The sequence below is a fragment of the Tiliqua scincoides genome, chromosome 8 (genome assembly GCF_035046505.1).
Source record: "Tiliqua scincoides isolate rTilSci1 chromosome 8, rTilSci1.hap2, whole genome shotgun sequence".
Taxonomy (NCBI): domain Eukaryota; kingdom Metazoa; phylum Chordata; class Lepidosauria; order Squamata; family Scincidae; genus Tiliqua; species Tiliqua scincoides.
In genome coordinates this window covers 30,989,642-31,004,593 of record NC_089828.1, presented here as the reverse complement: position 1 = coordinate 31,004,593, position 14,952 = coordinate 30,989,642, and the positions used below count along the sequence as shown (strand labels likewise).

The window sequence follows — 14,952 nt, the reverse complement described above, 5'->3', positions numbered from 1 at the left end:
GCCCTGAGCTCCTTGGAGGAACAGTGGTATAAAAATGTGAAAAATAGGTAGTATGCTGAAGGCCACAGGGTGCAAATGCAGCCCCCACCCCTAAAGTCCAGGACTGGGAAGGGCAAGAAGCAGGCTTGCGAACTTCCTAGAGATTGATGGGCACTTCCTCATATGGGCAATGAGCTACAAAGGCTGTCCTGTGAATCGCTACCCTTTTTCAATTGGCTCCTTCATGAGAGCTAGCCTGGTGCTTAAGTGCATGGCCTAAGAGCCACAAAACCAGAGATTACAATCTCAGATTGGTCATAGCCTGGTAAGCTATCTTAAGAACAGCCCCACTGGATCAGGCCATAGGCCCATCTAGTCCAGCTTCCTGTATCTCACAGCGGCCCACCAAATGCCCCAGGGAGTACACCAGATAACATCTTCCTTCCCCCTACTCTCATCACCCCATATCTGTAATTTGAAAGCAAGGTACAAGGTTCTCATTCAGATTTAGTTAATGTCACATAATGTTTTAACAGTTTGGGGGGGGTAGGGGCGACACAGCACACCCTGTACTAGAAATCTGCAATCTCCCAACCCCACCCAAGGAAATGTCTGCTCCCCAGTGTTACTGCAATACGGACATATGGGTCCTGAGCTGCCTGCAAAGTTTCAGACACACACTTCCTGCATTTATTTTCCTTTTGATTTCCACCGAGAGAAGCAAGAACCATTTTTGTTTTTCCTGATGGACACAAAGATCTGTTGCATAGAAGACCAGGCAGGAAAAAAGGAGGGAGGGAGAAGAGACATGCTTGGAGCCCGCAACCTTCTCCAAGGCCAGTAGTGTGTGGGGAGGGGGGCACATCAGTGGGTATGAAGGGGAATGCAAAAAATTTTCACTGGGAGCTTGACCAGGTGTGGAAAGATGACAAAAGTGCCTGAAGCTTACATTAGAGCAACCCTGCCAGACAAAAAATGGTCCATCTCAGCCAGCATCCTTTCTTCAACAGCTTCTGTGAAATCCACAAGTAGGACATAAAGGCCACAACCCTCCTTTGCCGTTTGCTTCCCCCCCAGCATCCCATTCAGAAGTAGACTGCTTCTGAACATGGAAGCTCCATTAACCTAACATAGCTAACAGCTATTGCTAAGCCTTCTCTTTGTCAGTTATGCCCAACCCCTTTAACATAACAAACAGCCCTGTTGAGTCACACCAAGGTGGGTCTACCTAACCCAGCATCTTCTTTCCAACAGCGGCCAGGCAGAAGTCCCAGCAAGTCTACAATCAAGAGTCAAAGGCCGCAGCCCCCTCCTGCTGAGAGTGTTCCTCTCCACACTGCTTACAGTAATCAGAGGTATTGCACTACTCTTCACACATTATGCTGTAACCGGGTCCACATTTCTGTATGAATGACTGTACTTGCCCCCGATACGTAGAAATGAATGATCAGTGTATGCTTTCCACAGACAGTACCTGCCCTGAATGGAATGTGTGAACAGCTCAACCCAGGTACAGACTAGCAGTCATTGTACCCAAACACGTGGATGTCTCTAGTGCCTCTGAATAGAGAGGTGCCATCATGACTCTGACAGCCATTAATAGACCTACCCTTCTCCATAAGACCACCCAAGCCAACCCCATCTGTTTCTGTGCATTAACGTTTTATGTACCTCCCTGTTCCCAGTCATATCCTTTGTGCATGATCTGGGGGGCTGGTGCCCGTTTATTGTCTGAAGTAATTAAAACCACATAAACTGTTATGGCTTAACTTCTACTCTTCAAGAAAGAAACTTTTCCTTTTCCAACCTGTTTTTTAAACTCAAAAGGGAAGGTAGCTGGACCCCAGTGTTCATCTGCTTCCAACAACACTAGTGACGGGCGGGGGGGGAGGGGGGAGATGCTCCAGCTACTAATTTCCTCTGGTCTTCTACAAGCTCCTTTCCTTGCCGCCATCTTCAAGCAGCTGAATGTCCTTGTTCCTGTGGGAGGAACCTTCAGGAAAGTCCCAACCGCACCAAGCACACACTTCAGCTATTAAGCCACCATCAGCCGCTCAAGGAAACCAGGCTCCAGCTTGGCTATGAACAGTCTCTTCAACCCACAGCTGCCTCTCCATCCTTCCCCCGCATCTCACTTCCCAATGCAAAAATCCTTGAAGATGAGGGCCAGAATTTCATCGGACCCCACTTGCCCTGTGAGCCGACCCAGCTGTTGCCGCCCCTGGCGCAGTTCCTCGGCTGCTAGTGCCAGATCCACCGTCCGATACTGACTGAAACGCCCCAGGGCCTCCAGGCACTTGGTCAGGCTGAGGCGGTGACGGGCCTGCGTGGGGCTGGGGGAGCCCGTTAAAGGGTCACCACACCTGGGAGGGGAAGAGAGATTTGCAGGGTCAGTCTATGGGTGGATGAGCACGTGCATCACTGGGATTTAATAAAAACAGAGAGCAAGCAGGCAGCTGGTGACCCATGGGCCAGATCTACAAATGATTCCTATCTCTTAGCAATGGCGCACATAGCTGGCATGCAGAAGGCCCCCCAGATCTTCAGCATCTCCAGGAGGGTTGGAAAAAGCCTCTCTCTGCCCAGGAACTTAAACAGCTGCTTCCCATTAGAACAGACAATACTCAGCAAGATGAACCAGTGCGCTTACTGAGTACAAGGGAACTTATACTGATGGAGTCAGAGCGCACGCTTGCATGCAACAAGTTCCAAGTTCAGTCCCTCCAGCCAAGAACATCTGCAAGAACACCAGCTGCAGAATTCTGAATGCGTACTCAGCTGTTTAAATCCTTACCGCAACACTCCCCTTCTCGGCCACCCCCATTTCCCCCAGTCATTCTCACATGTGGGCTAGCTGTTCCTGCAACACGCTCAAGAAGGCCGGGATCCCTCGTCCAGTTTTGCAGGACAGTAAGCAAGCAGGGGCGAGCCCTGGGCTGGCACAGCTGCTCAGGAGATCTGCTTGGGCCTGTTCTCCAAGTAGGTCAGATTTGTTCAGGACCAGAAGACAGGGGTGGTTCCCATCTGTCTCATGGGGTGGAAGGATGTCCAGCAAGGCCAGGGGTAGTCGACTAGGCTGCAGAACCACTTCGGTCGCATCCAAGACTGCCAGAACTAGGTCGGCACCCTGCACCCTGCAGGGAAACAAAAAGCAAGGTTACGGTCCTGGCAATCTCCCCTCCTCAATTCACAGCCAAGTCTCTCTGCAGCCACACCAACAAGCAGCTCCAAAGCCATCTCTCCAAATCTTGACTCCAAGGGTGGGTTCAGAATCCAAGAGGGTTGGGATTTCACTAATGAGCATTTTCTAAGTTGCAAGTGAACTGTTCCACACTATGATGTTGTAGCTCACAAGAACTGTGCAGGATTAGAACCCCAAGACCATTTGGTTCAGTGCTCTATTGCTGAAAATGGATTTCTACTCAGAATCCATCCTCTGGTCTGAGGCACCTGAGGTCCCTCACGATTGTCCTGAGACAAATGTACATGTAACCATTTATAAAAATGCAATACACACCTGCATTTTTATAAATCAATTCTCATGGATGCCTGTCAAACCTACAGAAATCAAGACTTTCTTTTTTTCCATGCACCAACTGATACTTCTTGGGCTGACAGATACTATTTGCTTCTCAGAATTCCTTCCCCAAGGACAGGGTTCTGGACATTAGAGCTCTTTGCTGATCACTCAGACTAAGACATACAACCCAGAGACTATAGTACTGTACAAGCTTCCTAGAGGGTTGAACTACTTGCCTTGTGAGTGAGTCTCTGCAATATCCCATACACACTCCAGAATTCTTAGGCTACAGTGTAAGTTTCCAGATCCCAAGTTCCTGATAACTATTGACAGGTTAGAAAAGCAAAATGAAACCTCCAAATTCAGAGGTAGTCCACCACTAATTACAAGATGCTGGAGAAGTACACAGAGGAGTACTGAGGGCTTCATGCCCTGCTTGTAGGTTTTGCTTTTGGATTTTTTTCCCCCCTTTTCTTTCTTGGAAGCTTTTGGCTGCCTGCTGGTGGAAACTGGGTGTTCCCCTGTAGATGAACCTTTGGTCTGATCCTGCAGAGCAATTCTTATATCATACTACTAGCTCAATGGAGCCTCTATGTATACACTCTCTTCTCCGAACACTAGACACAAACAAGACAGGTTGCTGCTTTCATGCCCTACCCATGAGCTTTCCATAAATATCTGGCCAGCCACTGCCAAGAGCAGAATGCTGATGGATCTTTGTGCTGGTCCAGCAGACATCTTATGATCTTCCTGCTAGACCCACTGCCTCTCTTAGTACTAACCGTGCCCCTCCCATATCTTTACCTCTGGCGAGCCCGGCTCACACCCTCAATCTCGACCACATCACTGGTGTCCCGCAGCCCTGCTGTGTCACTCAGCACCACAGGGAAACCACCAATGTTCAGTGCTGCCTCCACAACATCTCGCGTGGTTCCTGCAATGGGTGAGACGATGGCCACTGGCTTCTGACCTGCAGGAGAAGGATAAAATCAACTCCCAGGAGAAAGAAGTATGAATTATAAATCACAGTTGGGGGGGGGGGAGAAGCGGACTAAATGGAAAGAAAGAGATCCCTTTACACTCCTATATATATTTTCTTGGCAGTAAATCCTTTTGAACTCTGTGGTGCTTACAACCAAGTACACAGGCTCTGGATGTATGTCCTATCTCCGTCCAATCCTCCTACAGCCACCAGACTATAAATGAAGACATTTTTAAAAATTCTGTACAAAGAAATGAAGGTACAGCTCCTGCCCTCACCACCTATGACTTTCCCAGCATGGGTTCAATCCCTGGCATCTCCAGTTAGAGAGCAGATAGCAGGGCTAAGAGAGCACCCTCTCTGCATGAAACCTTGGAAAACTACTGCCATTCAGAGTAGTGTATAGTAAGATGGATGAACTAAGGGCCTGGCTCAGTATTGAATAAATTCTGTAGTTTTCTGAGTCTAGTAGGAAAGATCCATAACTGCAATCAATAATCTCAACCCTGTGGTGCCACCTAGTGGTCACCTGGCAGAGGCCAAAGATTAAGAATGCAAAAGTCATATAGCACATTAAAAATTCTAAACAGGCCTGCAGATGGATTCTTCTCGCTTCAGCAGAAATTTTATAAACTCTGCTATGAGCTACCATGAAATATAAAAACTGGCAACAATTAATGACATGTTAAGGGCAGCAGAACAAGAAATAGAGCATAGTCTTTAAGCATCTTAAGGACTAGCATCTCTAAACTGTTTTAAAGTGGAATGCTTTCAAGGTGGTTGAATTCCATTTTGCTCACTACAGGAGAGAGGAGCGTTTCTGCTTTGGTTTAAAAAAAAAAAAAGACGTATATGCTCTGTTGGGTTTTTTTGTTATTTCTTCCATACTACACATCCCATACAGAACAGAAGTCAATGGGACTTACTTCCAAACAAACATACAAAAGACGGTGCTGTAATACGGCTAACAGTCCAATCCTGAGCGGCCTGGGGCGCCCAGACTTGGCGGCACCAAGGAGGGCTGCTGCCAAATCCAGTGCCTCCCGCACTACTGCAGGTGGCACCTCGGGAGAAGGGGACACTCGTCCCCTACCCCCAAGTATGATAAGTAGCCCCGCAATGGGGCTACTCACTTTACTGCTAACCAAAAGGTTGAAGGTAAGGAAAAGGCGCTTGTGGAGGGCGCGCATCCCTCCACGAGCGCCCTGGATCCTGTGGAGCGCAGCTCCGCGGATCCTCCTCCCGTCCGCCCCGGCATGCCTCCCTCCACCCTCCCCGCCCCTGCTGGCCTCCCCAGAATGCCTCCTCCCTGTCCCCACCCCACCTGCCATTCTGTAGCCCGGCAGTCTGGGAGATCGCCAAGCCGTGGAACCTGGGCGACCACCCCACGCTAGCACAGCACCAGCTGGTGTTGCTAGCACGGGCAGGAGCCCGACGGTGGGCCCGTGAACGTGCCTTACGGCACGTCTGCAACTATGCTCGGCGGCACAGAGACGTGCCGCCGACCACAGGATTGGGCTCTCAGTCCTCTGAAACTCAATGATGAAGACACCCAATAAATCAAGCTGATTTTTTAAAATTGTGAGTTGTCCTGTTTTGGGAAAACTCACAGTCCAGTTCTAGTTTTTAGGGTATACTGTAACTATTTTGTTTTTATGATCTTTATAAGCCACTTTGGGTCCCTATATGGGGAGAAGAGCAGGCTAAAAATCCAGCAAATAAATAATTGAGACTGTAAGCTCTTTGTGGCAGGAGATCTGCATTTTATTTTTATTTTTACTTACGCTACTTTGTACAGTACCTTGCAAATAAGAATAATAATATTGTCTTGCAGAACCTGGTGCTGAAAATCCCTATGATCACCCAACCCTTCTCCCCAACTGGCATACCAAGTTGTCTGTCCATCCACCTGTCCCATCCCTTCCCTCCCACAGCCCAGCCGCCTTCAGTCCTCTCGATGCTGCTCCCCTCTCACACAAGTGGTTGAGTAGGCTGCTCTTCCCGGCATTGGTGGGTCCTGCGATCACAATGTGGACTCCGTCCCGCAGTCTCTCACCACGTCGACCGTCTCGCAGATGCTCCCGCAGCTCCTTCTCCAAGACCGCCACTGAGTCTTCCACTGTGGGAACATGAGATTCTCTTTGATTAATCTGATCTGACACACACGCACACGTTCCTGCCCTTCTGTCCTCCCTTGTAATATTCCTCCACAGCATAAGAACTAGACTCTTGTGCTTTTAAAAAAATTTTAAGAGGAAAGATCACCAAGATTCCTATTGCACTATTTCTGCAGCCAGGCAAAGAACAGGGCAGAGGAAGAGAAAAAAACAAATACTACAAGGTTAATAGCAGTGGGAGGGGGGTAATCACCTTGGGAAAGGACTCCCTCCTCAATGTTATCATCTTCGCTGAAATCAATGTATGCTTCTACATGGGCAAGAGCCTGCAGGGAAGAAAGGGTTAACAATTGTTTGTCATCAGAACATAAGAAGCCCACCAGCAAGGCATGAAGGCAGTAGTTTTCCCCTGCTGTTTTCTCACCAGCATCTGCTATTCAGCAGTAGACTGCTTTGGAACATGGAGGTTCCATTTAGCTATCCTAGCAACAAAGGAAAGCCTGATTAGCTCATCCAGTCCAACTTGGCCCCTATTGGAAAAGTTAACTAGATGCCTTTGGGAAGCCAACAAGCAGGATACAAAAGCAGCAGTTATTTAGAGGTATCTTGCTCCTGTACGTAGAAGTTCTATAGACACCACGGCTAATGACTGCAGAGAGGCTTGTCCTCCTCTATGAATTTCTGCAAACCTCCTTAAAAGTTGTCTGTGCCCATGGTCAGTACTACATCTTGTGGCAGTGAGTTCCATAAATTAATTCAGCATCCTGTGACAAAGTTTTTCCCCTGCCTTATTTCATTTCTCAAGAATACTGCTGGTCACTATTCTCCATTATGCTGCCTCCATAGCCCTTCCAGAGGCAGAAGGAATGGAACAGAGCTATCCCAGATTCTGGGGCCATTTTCCACCCCCAATTCTTGCCTTTGTGAGGTTGTTGCTCCAGCGCTGATAGAGCTGCCCTAGCTCCCCATCCATCTGTCGTAGGGCTTGTCGACGCTGGCCTTCTGTCTCAGCATGGATCAGGTCCCCCAGCCCTTCAGCTGCTGTCAGGTCCAGCTTCCCATTCTGGAAGGCCCGTTTGGTGAATTCCCCAGGCTCAGCAAGGCGCACTTGAGGAAGGCAACCTGGGAAAAGCCACAGTATCTCTAGATGGGATCCTAAAGCTTCCTGGCTTAGTATGGACCATCCCAGCACTACCAAAGCGCACAAGTCAATTTTGACAAAACTAGGTGAACATATATAAGGACGAACCCACCCAAAGCGTGCAAGACTCCGCTCACCACAGCTGGCCCGCCATGAACATGGAACTCAGCGCTATCTTCACCCGTGAAACTGCTTGGCCCTGAAAAAAATCAGAAGGCCAGGAATTAATTCAGGTGCCTCCTAAGAAATTGCACTATTGGCTCTGCCAAAAGGTCCACCAAAGTCCACCATCCCATTTCAAATTGTGGTCAGCCAGATGCACCTAGGAAGCTCACAAGCAGAGTGTTAAAAGCAACCGCGCTTCCACATTTTTGCCACTCAGGTATTGGTATTCAGAGGCAGGCTTGTCCTGAACAAGGAAGTTCCATTGAGCTAGTAGTGTGGTTGCCAAACTGGTGGGTTGTGATCTACCAGCCACAGAACCACTCCTCTCTGGCCCCTTAAGGGGCTGGACGGGGCAATGGCAGCGATGTAATCCCCAGGATTGTGCCACTACTGGGGTCAGAAGGGGGGGGTTTACTTACTGAAATCATAGCTAGGCTCCTAGGGGTAGAGGAACCCTGCAGATGCCTCTGCAGGGCTCCCCATATCTTTGAGTAAAAATAATGATCAGAAACCACTTCCGGTTTTTTATCATTAAACCAGAAGTGGTTTCTTATCGTTATTTTTACTCATCTGGAGCCTTGGGACCCTGTGGAGTCATCTGTGGTGTTCCTCACAACCCTAGGAGCCTGGTGATGATTTCAGTAAGTAAACCCCCACTTCTGAACCCTGCACTGGTGCGATCCTGGGGATCATATCGCTGCCATTGGCCCACCTCCACAAACACTTAAGTGGTTCCCAACTCCTCCATAGGAGTTTGGGAACCACTGCGCTGGCATAAGGGGGCCCCTGCTTGAATAAACAAAGACCTATCATCCAATGCCCTCAAAGTATGCCCCCAAGCACCTCACAAGCAACACATGACAGCAAGAGCTCCCCCCTGTTGTTAGTCTTCCAGCAGCTGCTATTTAAAAGATAACCTGTCTCTGAACACAGAGGTTCCATTTAATCATCTCCAATTTGAAGCACAGCTAAAGGTCTTTTCATTTTGTGAGCGACCAAAACAGTTTTCATTTCCTAACCTGGGAACCACATGACGAGGCCACGGTCCAGGGTTTCAGCAGTCCCAGGGTCACGGATCCTGCGCAAGACAGCAACTCTTGGGGGGGGTGGCTCCTTTGCACCCGTCAGACAGAGCAAAGCTGAGCAGCTAGCGGGGCCACTGGTTCGGATCACAGCAACACCACACTTTCCTTGGCCAGAAGACAAGGCAAAGATGGTGTCTCTCTTCATAGCCCGACAATATAATCTGTAGTGGACAGGGAAGGAAGAGGTGAAACAATCCAGATTCCTGTTCCATGGGATGTGGGACTGCGTGCAACATGCATCCCCTTTGGGGACTTCTGGTGATTCTGCTGTCATCCAAGACATGCCAAGACATGTCATTTAGCACATGCCAGGGGGAGCAGAGCTGTCCAATAATGAAATCAGGCAGAATCGCTCACTAATAAAGGCAAAATGTGTTTTGCTGGTATCAGAAAAGTGAACCATTCCAAATTTGGGTTTAGTTCCAGTTCAAGTCCAGGTCACGTTCATCCTTTTTTCTTTCTTTTTAAAATCTCTTGTTCAGTTCACCAATATTAAGAAGGTATCAGACACTGTACACCTGTTTGGTATTATGTGTGACATGGAGCAAAATTCTTTTTGCTTGCCATATGCCTCTATGGCAAACAATTCACTATTTCAATTGAGAAAACTGAATTTAAAAACTGGAAAATAGAATATCAATCCTACAATTGAAAAATGAGCATCTGATCACTGAACCTCCTTATTTCCATTTGGTTACAACTTTGTGCAATTAGTGGTTCGGTTCTAGGCAGCTGAGAGATTTTAGCTTTGGAGTCAGCTGCAATTCACTGGGGAAAAAACAAAACCCTTTGAGAACCCAGCTACTGGGTTTAGATTTCACAGAATTCCCTGCTATTGGACAAGAGAGGTGGGTGGGGGAATTTGTGCCTCTTTTAAGTCAGTGCTTACCACCTTATAGTTTTTATAAGTCTATGAGAAAGGTGGCCTTGAGTCTATAAGAAAGGTGGTATATAAATACAGGCATGTGCTGCTTAACAACTGCTCGCTTAACAACGGATTGCCTATATGACGGTGATCAAAGCACAATAAAAATACTCTTAATGAGGCAATCGCATCTCCCATAGCCTGCAGCAGAGTGTCTGTTTACACAACAGAGAGGTTCTTAATGCAAAGAAGAGGCAATCTATCTCCAGTAGCCTGTGTAGCCAGCTAGTGCAGACATTTTCAACCACTGTACCGTGGCACACTAGTGTGCCATAAATGGTCCCTAGGTGTGCCGTGGGAATTTGGGAGAGGGTCATTTATCAATAGAACCATTGGGGGATATTAGTGCACACTGACAGCATAGTGTGCCTTGTCAATTGTCAAAAAGCTGATGGTGTGCCTTGACCAGTGTGCCTTGCCAGTGTGCTGCAAGATGAAAAGGGTTGAAAATCACTGAGCTAGTGTCTGGCAGGGAGTGTCTGTTTACAAAACAAAGCAATAGATTGGACTGAATGTTCACTTAATGACCTAATCGCATAACAGGAATAGGAGAACATATCCCCGTTGTTAAGTGGCACACACCTGTACTGTAATGAACAAACACTTTTACAAAAACATAAAACTCTGTCGCCTGACTAGGCAGGGAGCACAGTTTGAGTGATCAAGACTTTTAACTGATGAAGCTATTTTGTCAAATTAGCCATGACAGGCCTAAATAAAACACATCCCACAGATATTAGGACTGACGATCAAGTTCATCTGTGACACTCGCCGAGGGAGCATAGTGTAGTCACCCCCTCTCCATCTAGCCTACCCCATAAGACTGTTGTGAGGCTGAAACCAGGCATGCCAACTTATGGCGGGAAGGGGTGTGGGTAGGTTTAATAATATGGTAGTTAAATAAGCATATTTATTCTAATAATATATTCTAATAAGCATATTTATTCGGCGAGGCCTGAAGACCCTCCTGTTTAAACAAGCCTTCTGAGTTCTCGGCCTTTTAACATCTTTTTAACATCTTTTAATATTTTTTACAGGCCTGATTCTTTTATGACTTGCTGCTGCTCTATGCTCTTTTTACCTATTTTTTACTCTGACTGCTGTTTTTATGATGTGTTAATATGTTTTTATTTGTTTTTATATTATGTTTTTAATATGTTGTAAGCCGCCTTGAGTCCCTTCAGGGAGAAAGGCGGGGTAAAAATAAAGTTATTATTATTATTATATGCCTAACTCTGTGCAAATTAAGGGCCCAATCCTATCCAATTTTCATAAGAACATAAGAACAGCCCCACTGGATCAGGCCATAGGCCTATCTAGTGCAGCTTCCTGTATCTCACAGCGGCCCACCAAATGCCCCAGGGAGCACACCAGATAACAAGAGACCTCATCCTGGTGCCCTCCCCTACATCTGGCATTCTGACTTAACCCATTCCTAAAATCAGGAGGTTGTGCATACACATCATGGCTTGTACCCCATAATGGATTTTTCCTCCAGAAACTCGTCCAATCCCCTTTTAAAGGCGTCTAGGCTAGACGCCAGCACCACATCCTGTGGCAAGGAGTTCCACAGACCGACCACACGCTGAGTAAAGAAATATTTTCTTTTGTCTGTCCTAACCCGCCCAACACTCAATTTTAGTGGATGTCCCCTGGTTCTGGTATTATATGAGAGTGTAAAGAGCATCTCCCTAGCCACTCTGTCCATTCCCTGCATAATTTTGTATGTCTCAATCATGTCCCCCCTCAAGCGCCTCTTTTCTAGGCTGAAGAGGCCCAAACGCCGTAGCCTTTCCTCATAAGGAAGGTGCCCCAGCCCAGGAATCATCTTAGTCGCTCTCTTTTGCACCTTTTCCATTTCCACTATGTCTTTTTTGAGATGCGGCGACCAGAACTGGACACAATACTCCAGGTGTGGCCTTACAATAGATTTGTACAACGGCATTATAATACTAGCCGTTTTGTTCTCAATACCCTTCCTAATGATCCCAAGCATAGAATTGGCCTTCTTCACTGCCGCCGCACATTGGGTCGACACTTTCATCGACCTGTCCACCACCACCCCAAGATCTCTCTCCTGATCTGTCACAGACAGCTCAGAACCCATCAGCCTATATGTGAAGTTTTGATTTTTTGCCCCAATGTGCATGACTTTACACTTACTGACATTGAAGCGCATCTGCCATTTTGCTGCCCATTCTGCCAGTCTGGAGAGATCCTTCTGGAGCTCCTCACAATCACTTCTGGTCTTTACCACTCGGAAAAGTTTGGTGTCGTCTGCAAACTTAGCCACTTCACTGCTCAACCCTGTCTCCAGGTCATTTATGAAGAGGTTGAAAAGCACCGGTCCCAGGACAGATCCTTGGGGCACACCGCTTTTCACCTCTCTCCATTGTGAAAATTGCCCATTGACACCCACTCTCTGCTTCCTGGCCTCCAACCAGTTCTCAATCCACGAGAGGACCTGTCCTCTAATTCCCTGACTGTGGAGTTTTTTCAGTAGCCTTTGGTGAGGGACCGTGTCAAACGCCTTCTGAAAGTCCAGATATATAATGTCCACGGGTTCCCCCGCATCCACATGCCTGTTGACCTTTTCAAAGAATTCTATAAGGTTCGTGAGGCAAGACTTACCCTTACAGAAGCCATGCTGACTCTCCCTCAGCAAGGCCTGTTCGTCTATGTGTTTTGAGATCCTATCTTTGATGAGGCATTCCACCATCTTACCCGGTATGGATGTTAGGCTGACCGGCCTATAGTTTCCCGGGTCCCCCCTCTTTCCCTTTTTAAAAATAGGCGTGACATTTGCTATCCTCCAATCTTCTGGCACCATGGCCGTTTTGAGGGACAAGTTGCATACCTTAGTCAAGAGATCTGCAACTTCATTCTTCAATTCCTTAATAACCCTTGGGTGGATGCCATCAGGGCCCGGTGACTTATTGATCTTTAATTTATCAATGAGGTCTGAAACATCTTCTCTTTTAACCTCTATCTGACTTAATTCCTTGGTCAGGAGGGGCCGTTCGGGCAGCGGTATCTGCCCAAGGTCTTCTGCCGTGAAGACAGATGCAAAGAACTCATTTAATTTCTCTGCCATCTCTAAGTCTCCTTTTATCTCCCCTTTCCCTCCCTCACCATCCAGAGGGCCAACCGCTTCTCTGGCGGGTTTCCTGCTTCTAACATATTTGAAGAAGCTTTTATTATTCCCCTTAATGTTGCTGGCCATGCGTTCCTCATAGTCTCTCTTGGCCTCCCATATCACCTTCTTACATTTCTTTTGCCACAGTTTATGTTCCTTTTTATTCTCCTCATTACGGCAAGACTTCCATTTACGGAAGGAAGCTTCCTTGCCCTTCACAGCCTCTCTAACTTGGCTGGTTAGCCATGCGGGCACCCTCCTGGATTTAGTGGAACCCTTCTTTCTTTGCAGTATACACCTCTGCTTGGCCTCTATTACTGTTGTTTTAAGCAGCCTCCATGCACTCTGGAGAGACTGGACTCTTTTTACCCTCCCTTTCAACCTCCTTCTAACCAGCCTCCTCATTTGAGGGAAGTCCGCCCGTCGGAAGTCAAGGGTTTTTGTTAGAGATTTGCCTGGTATTCTTCCCCCAACGTGCACGTCAAAACGGATCGCAGCATGATCACTGTTCCCCAATGGCTCAGTAACGTTTACATCTCTAACCAGGTCCTGCGTACCGCACAATATTAAATCCAGAGTCACCTGTCCTCTGGTGGGCTCCGTGACTAGCTGATCTAAGCCACAGTCATTTAGCACGTCAAGAAATCCGGTTTCCTTATCGTGACCAGAACACAAATTGACCCAGTCAATATGAGGATAATTGAAGTCCCCCATGATTACAACCCTGTTCCTCCTTGTCACCTCCCTGATCTGTTTCCTCATTTCAAGGTCCCCATCAGATTTCTGGTCTGGAGGACGATAGCACGCCCCCAGTATTACATCGCTTCACAAGCCTGGTAATTTAACCCACAGAGATTCTACGGTGGAGTCGGACCCACCTTCAATCTCTACTTTGCTGGATTCTATCCCTTCCTTAAAATAAACGGCCACCCCACCTCCAACACGCCCCTGCCTGTCCCTCCTGTAGAGTTTATAGCCCGGGATTGCAGTATCCCACTGATTCTCCGCATTCCTCCAGGTTTCCGCTATGCCCACTATGTCAATGTTTTCCCTTGTCACCAGACATTCCAGTTCTCCCACCTTTGCTCTTCTCTAGACTTCGGGCATTCGCATAAAAGCATTTATACACAGAATGCCCCAGGATGGGCTGCTTATTTGCTCCTTTGTCCCCGCATCCTCTCATTGTGCCAAACCGTCTATCACATCCCATCACCCTACCTTTCCCAATTTCTTCTCCTACCCTGCCTTTGTCTTGTTGTTCTCTAACCTCCCCATCCTCATCCCATAGGGATGAGGAGTCCCGAACCGGATGCCCCTCGGCTCCTGTCGGCCTTCCCCCAGGGATCAGTTTAAAAGCTGCTCTGCCACCTTTTTAATGTTATGCGCCAGCAGTCTGGTTCCATTCTGGTTCAAATGGAGCCCGTCCCTCTTGTACAGGCCCCGCTTGTCCCAAAACGTTCCCCAGTGCCTAACGAATCTAAACCCCTCCTCCCTACACCACCGTCTCATCCACGCATTGAGACCCCTGATCTCCGCCTGCCTAGCTGGCCCTGCGCGTGGAACAGGTAGCACTTCAGAGAACGCTACCTTTGAGGTCCTGGCTTTCAGCTTCCTGCCTAAAAGCCTAAATTTGGCCTCCAGGACCTCCAAGCTACACTTGCCCATGTCGTTGGTGCCGACATGCACCACAGCCGCTACCTCTCCCCCAGCACTGTCTACTAGCCTGTCTAGACGAGAAGTGATGTCCGCAACCTTCGCACCAGGCAGGCAAGTCACCATGCGGTCCTCACATCCGTCGCAAACCCCCCTCTCTATGTTTCTAATAATCGAATCCCCCACTACAAGAAGCCCCCGACCCCCCTCCCGCCGAGGAGTATCCCGAGTGCGCTCGGATACGGGCCC

General features: G+C 48.0%; 1 protein-coding gene across 1 annotated transcript; it reads right to left on the bottom strand.

The window, feature by feature from the left end:
- Positions 1-668: 668 nt before the first annotated feature.
- Positions 669-9,147, bottom strand: GTPBP3 (GTP binding protein 3, mitochondrial). The gene is made up of 8 exons (XM_066635815.1): positions 8,924-9,147; positions 7,852-7,938; positions 7,518-7,720; positions 6,852-6,924; positions 6,457-6,600; positions 4,304-4,469; positions 2,823-3,113; positions 669-2,342 (listed from the first exon to the last, which is right to left on the bottom strand). The coding sequence occupies exons 1-8, from the start codon at positions 9,132-9,134 to the stop codon at positions 2,111-2,113; spliced, it is 1,407 nt and encodes a 468-aa protein (XP_066491912.1). The 5' UTR covers positions 9,135-9,147; the 3' UTR covers positions 669-2,110.
- Between the last annotated feature and the right edge of the window lie 5,805 nt (positions 9,148-14,952).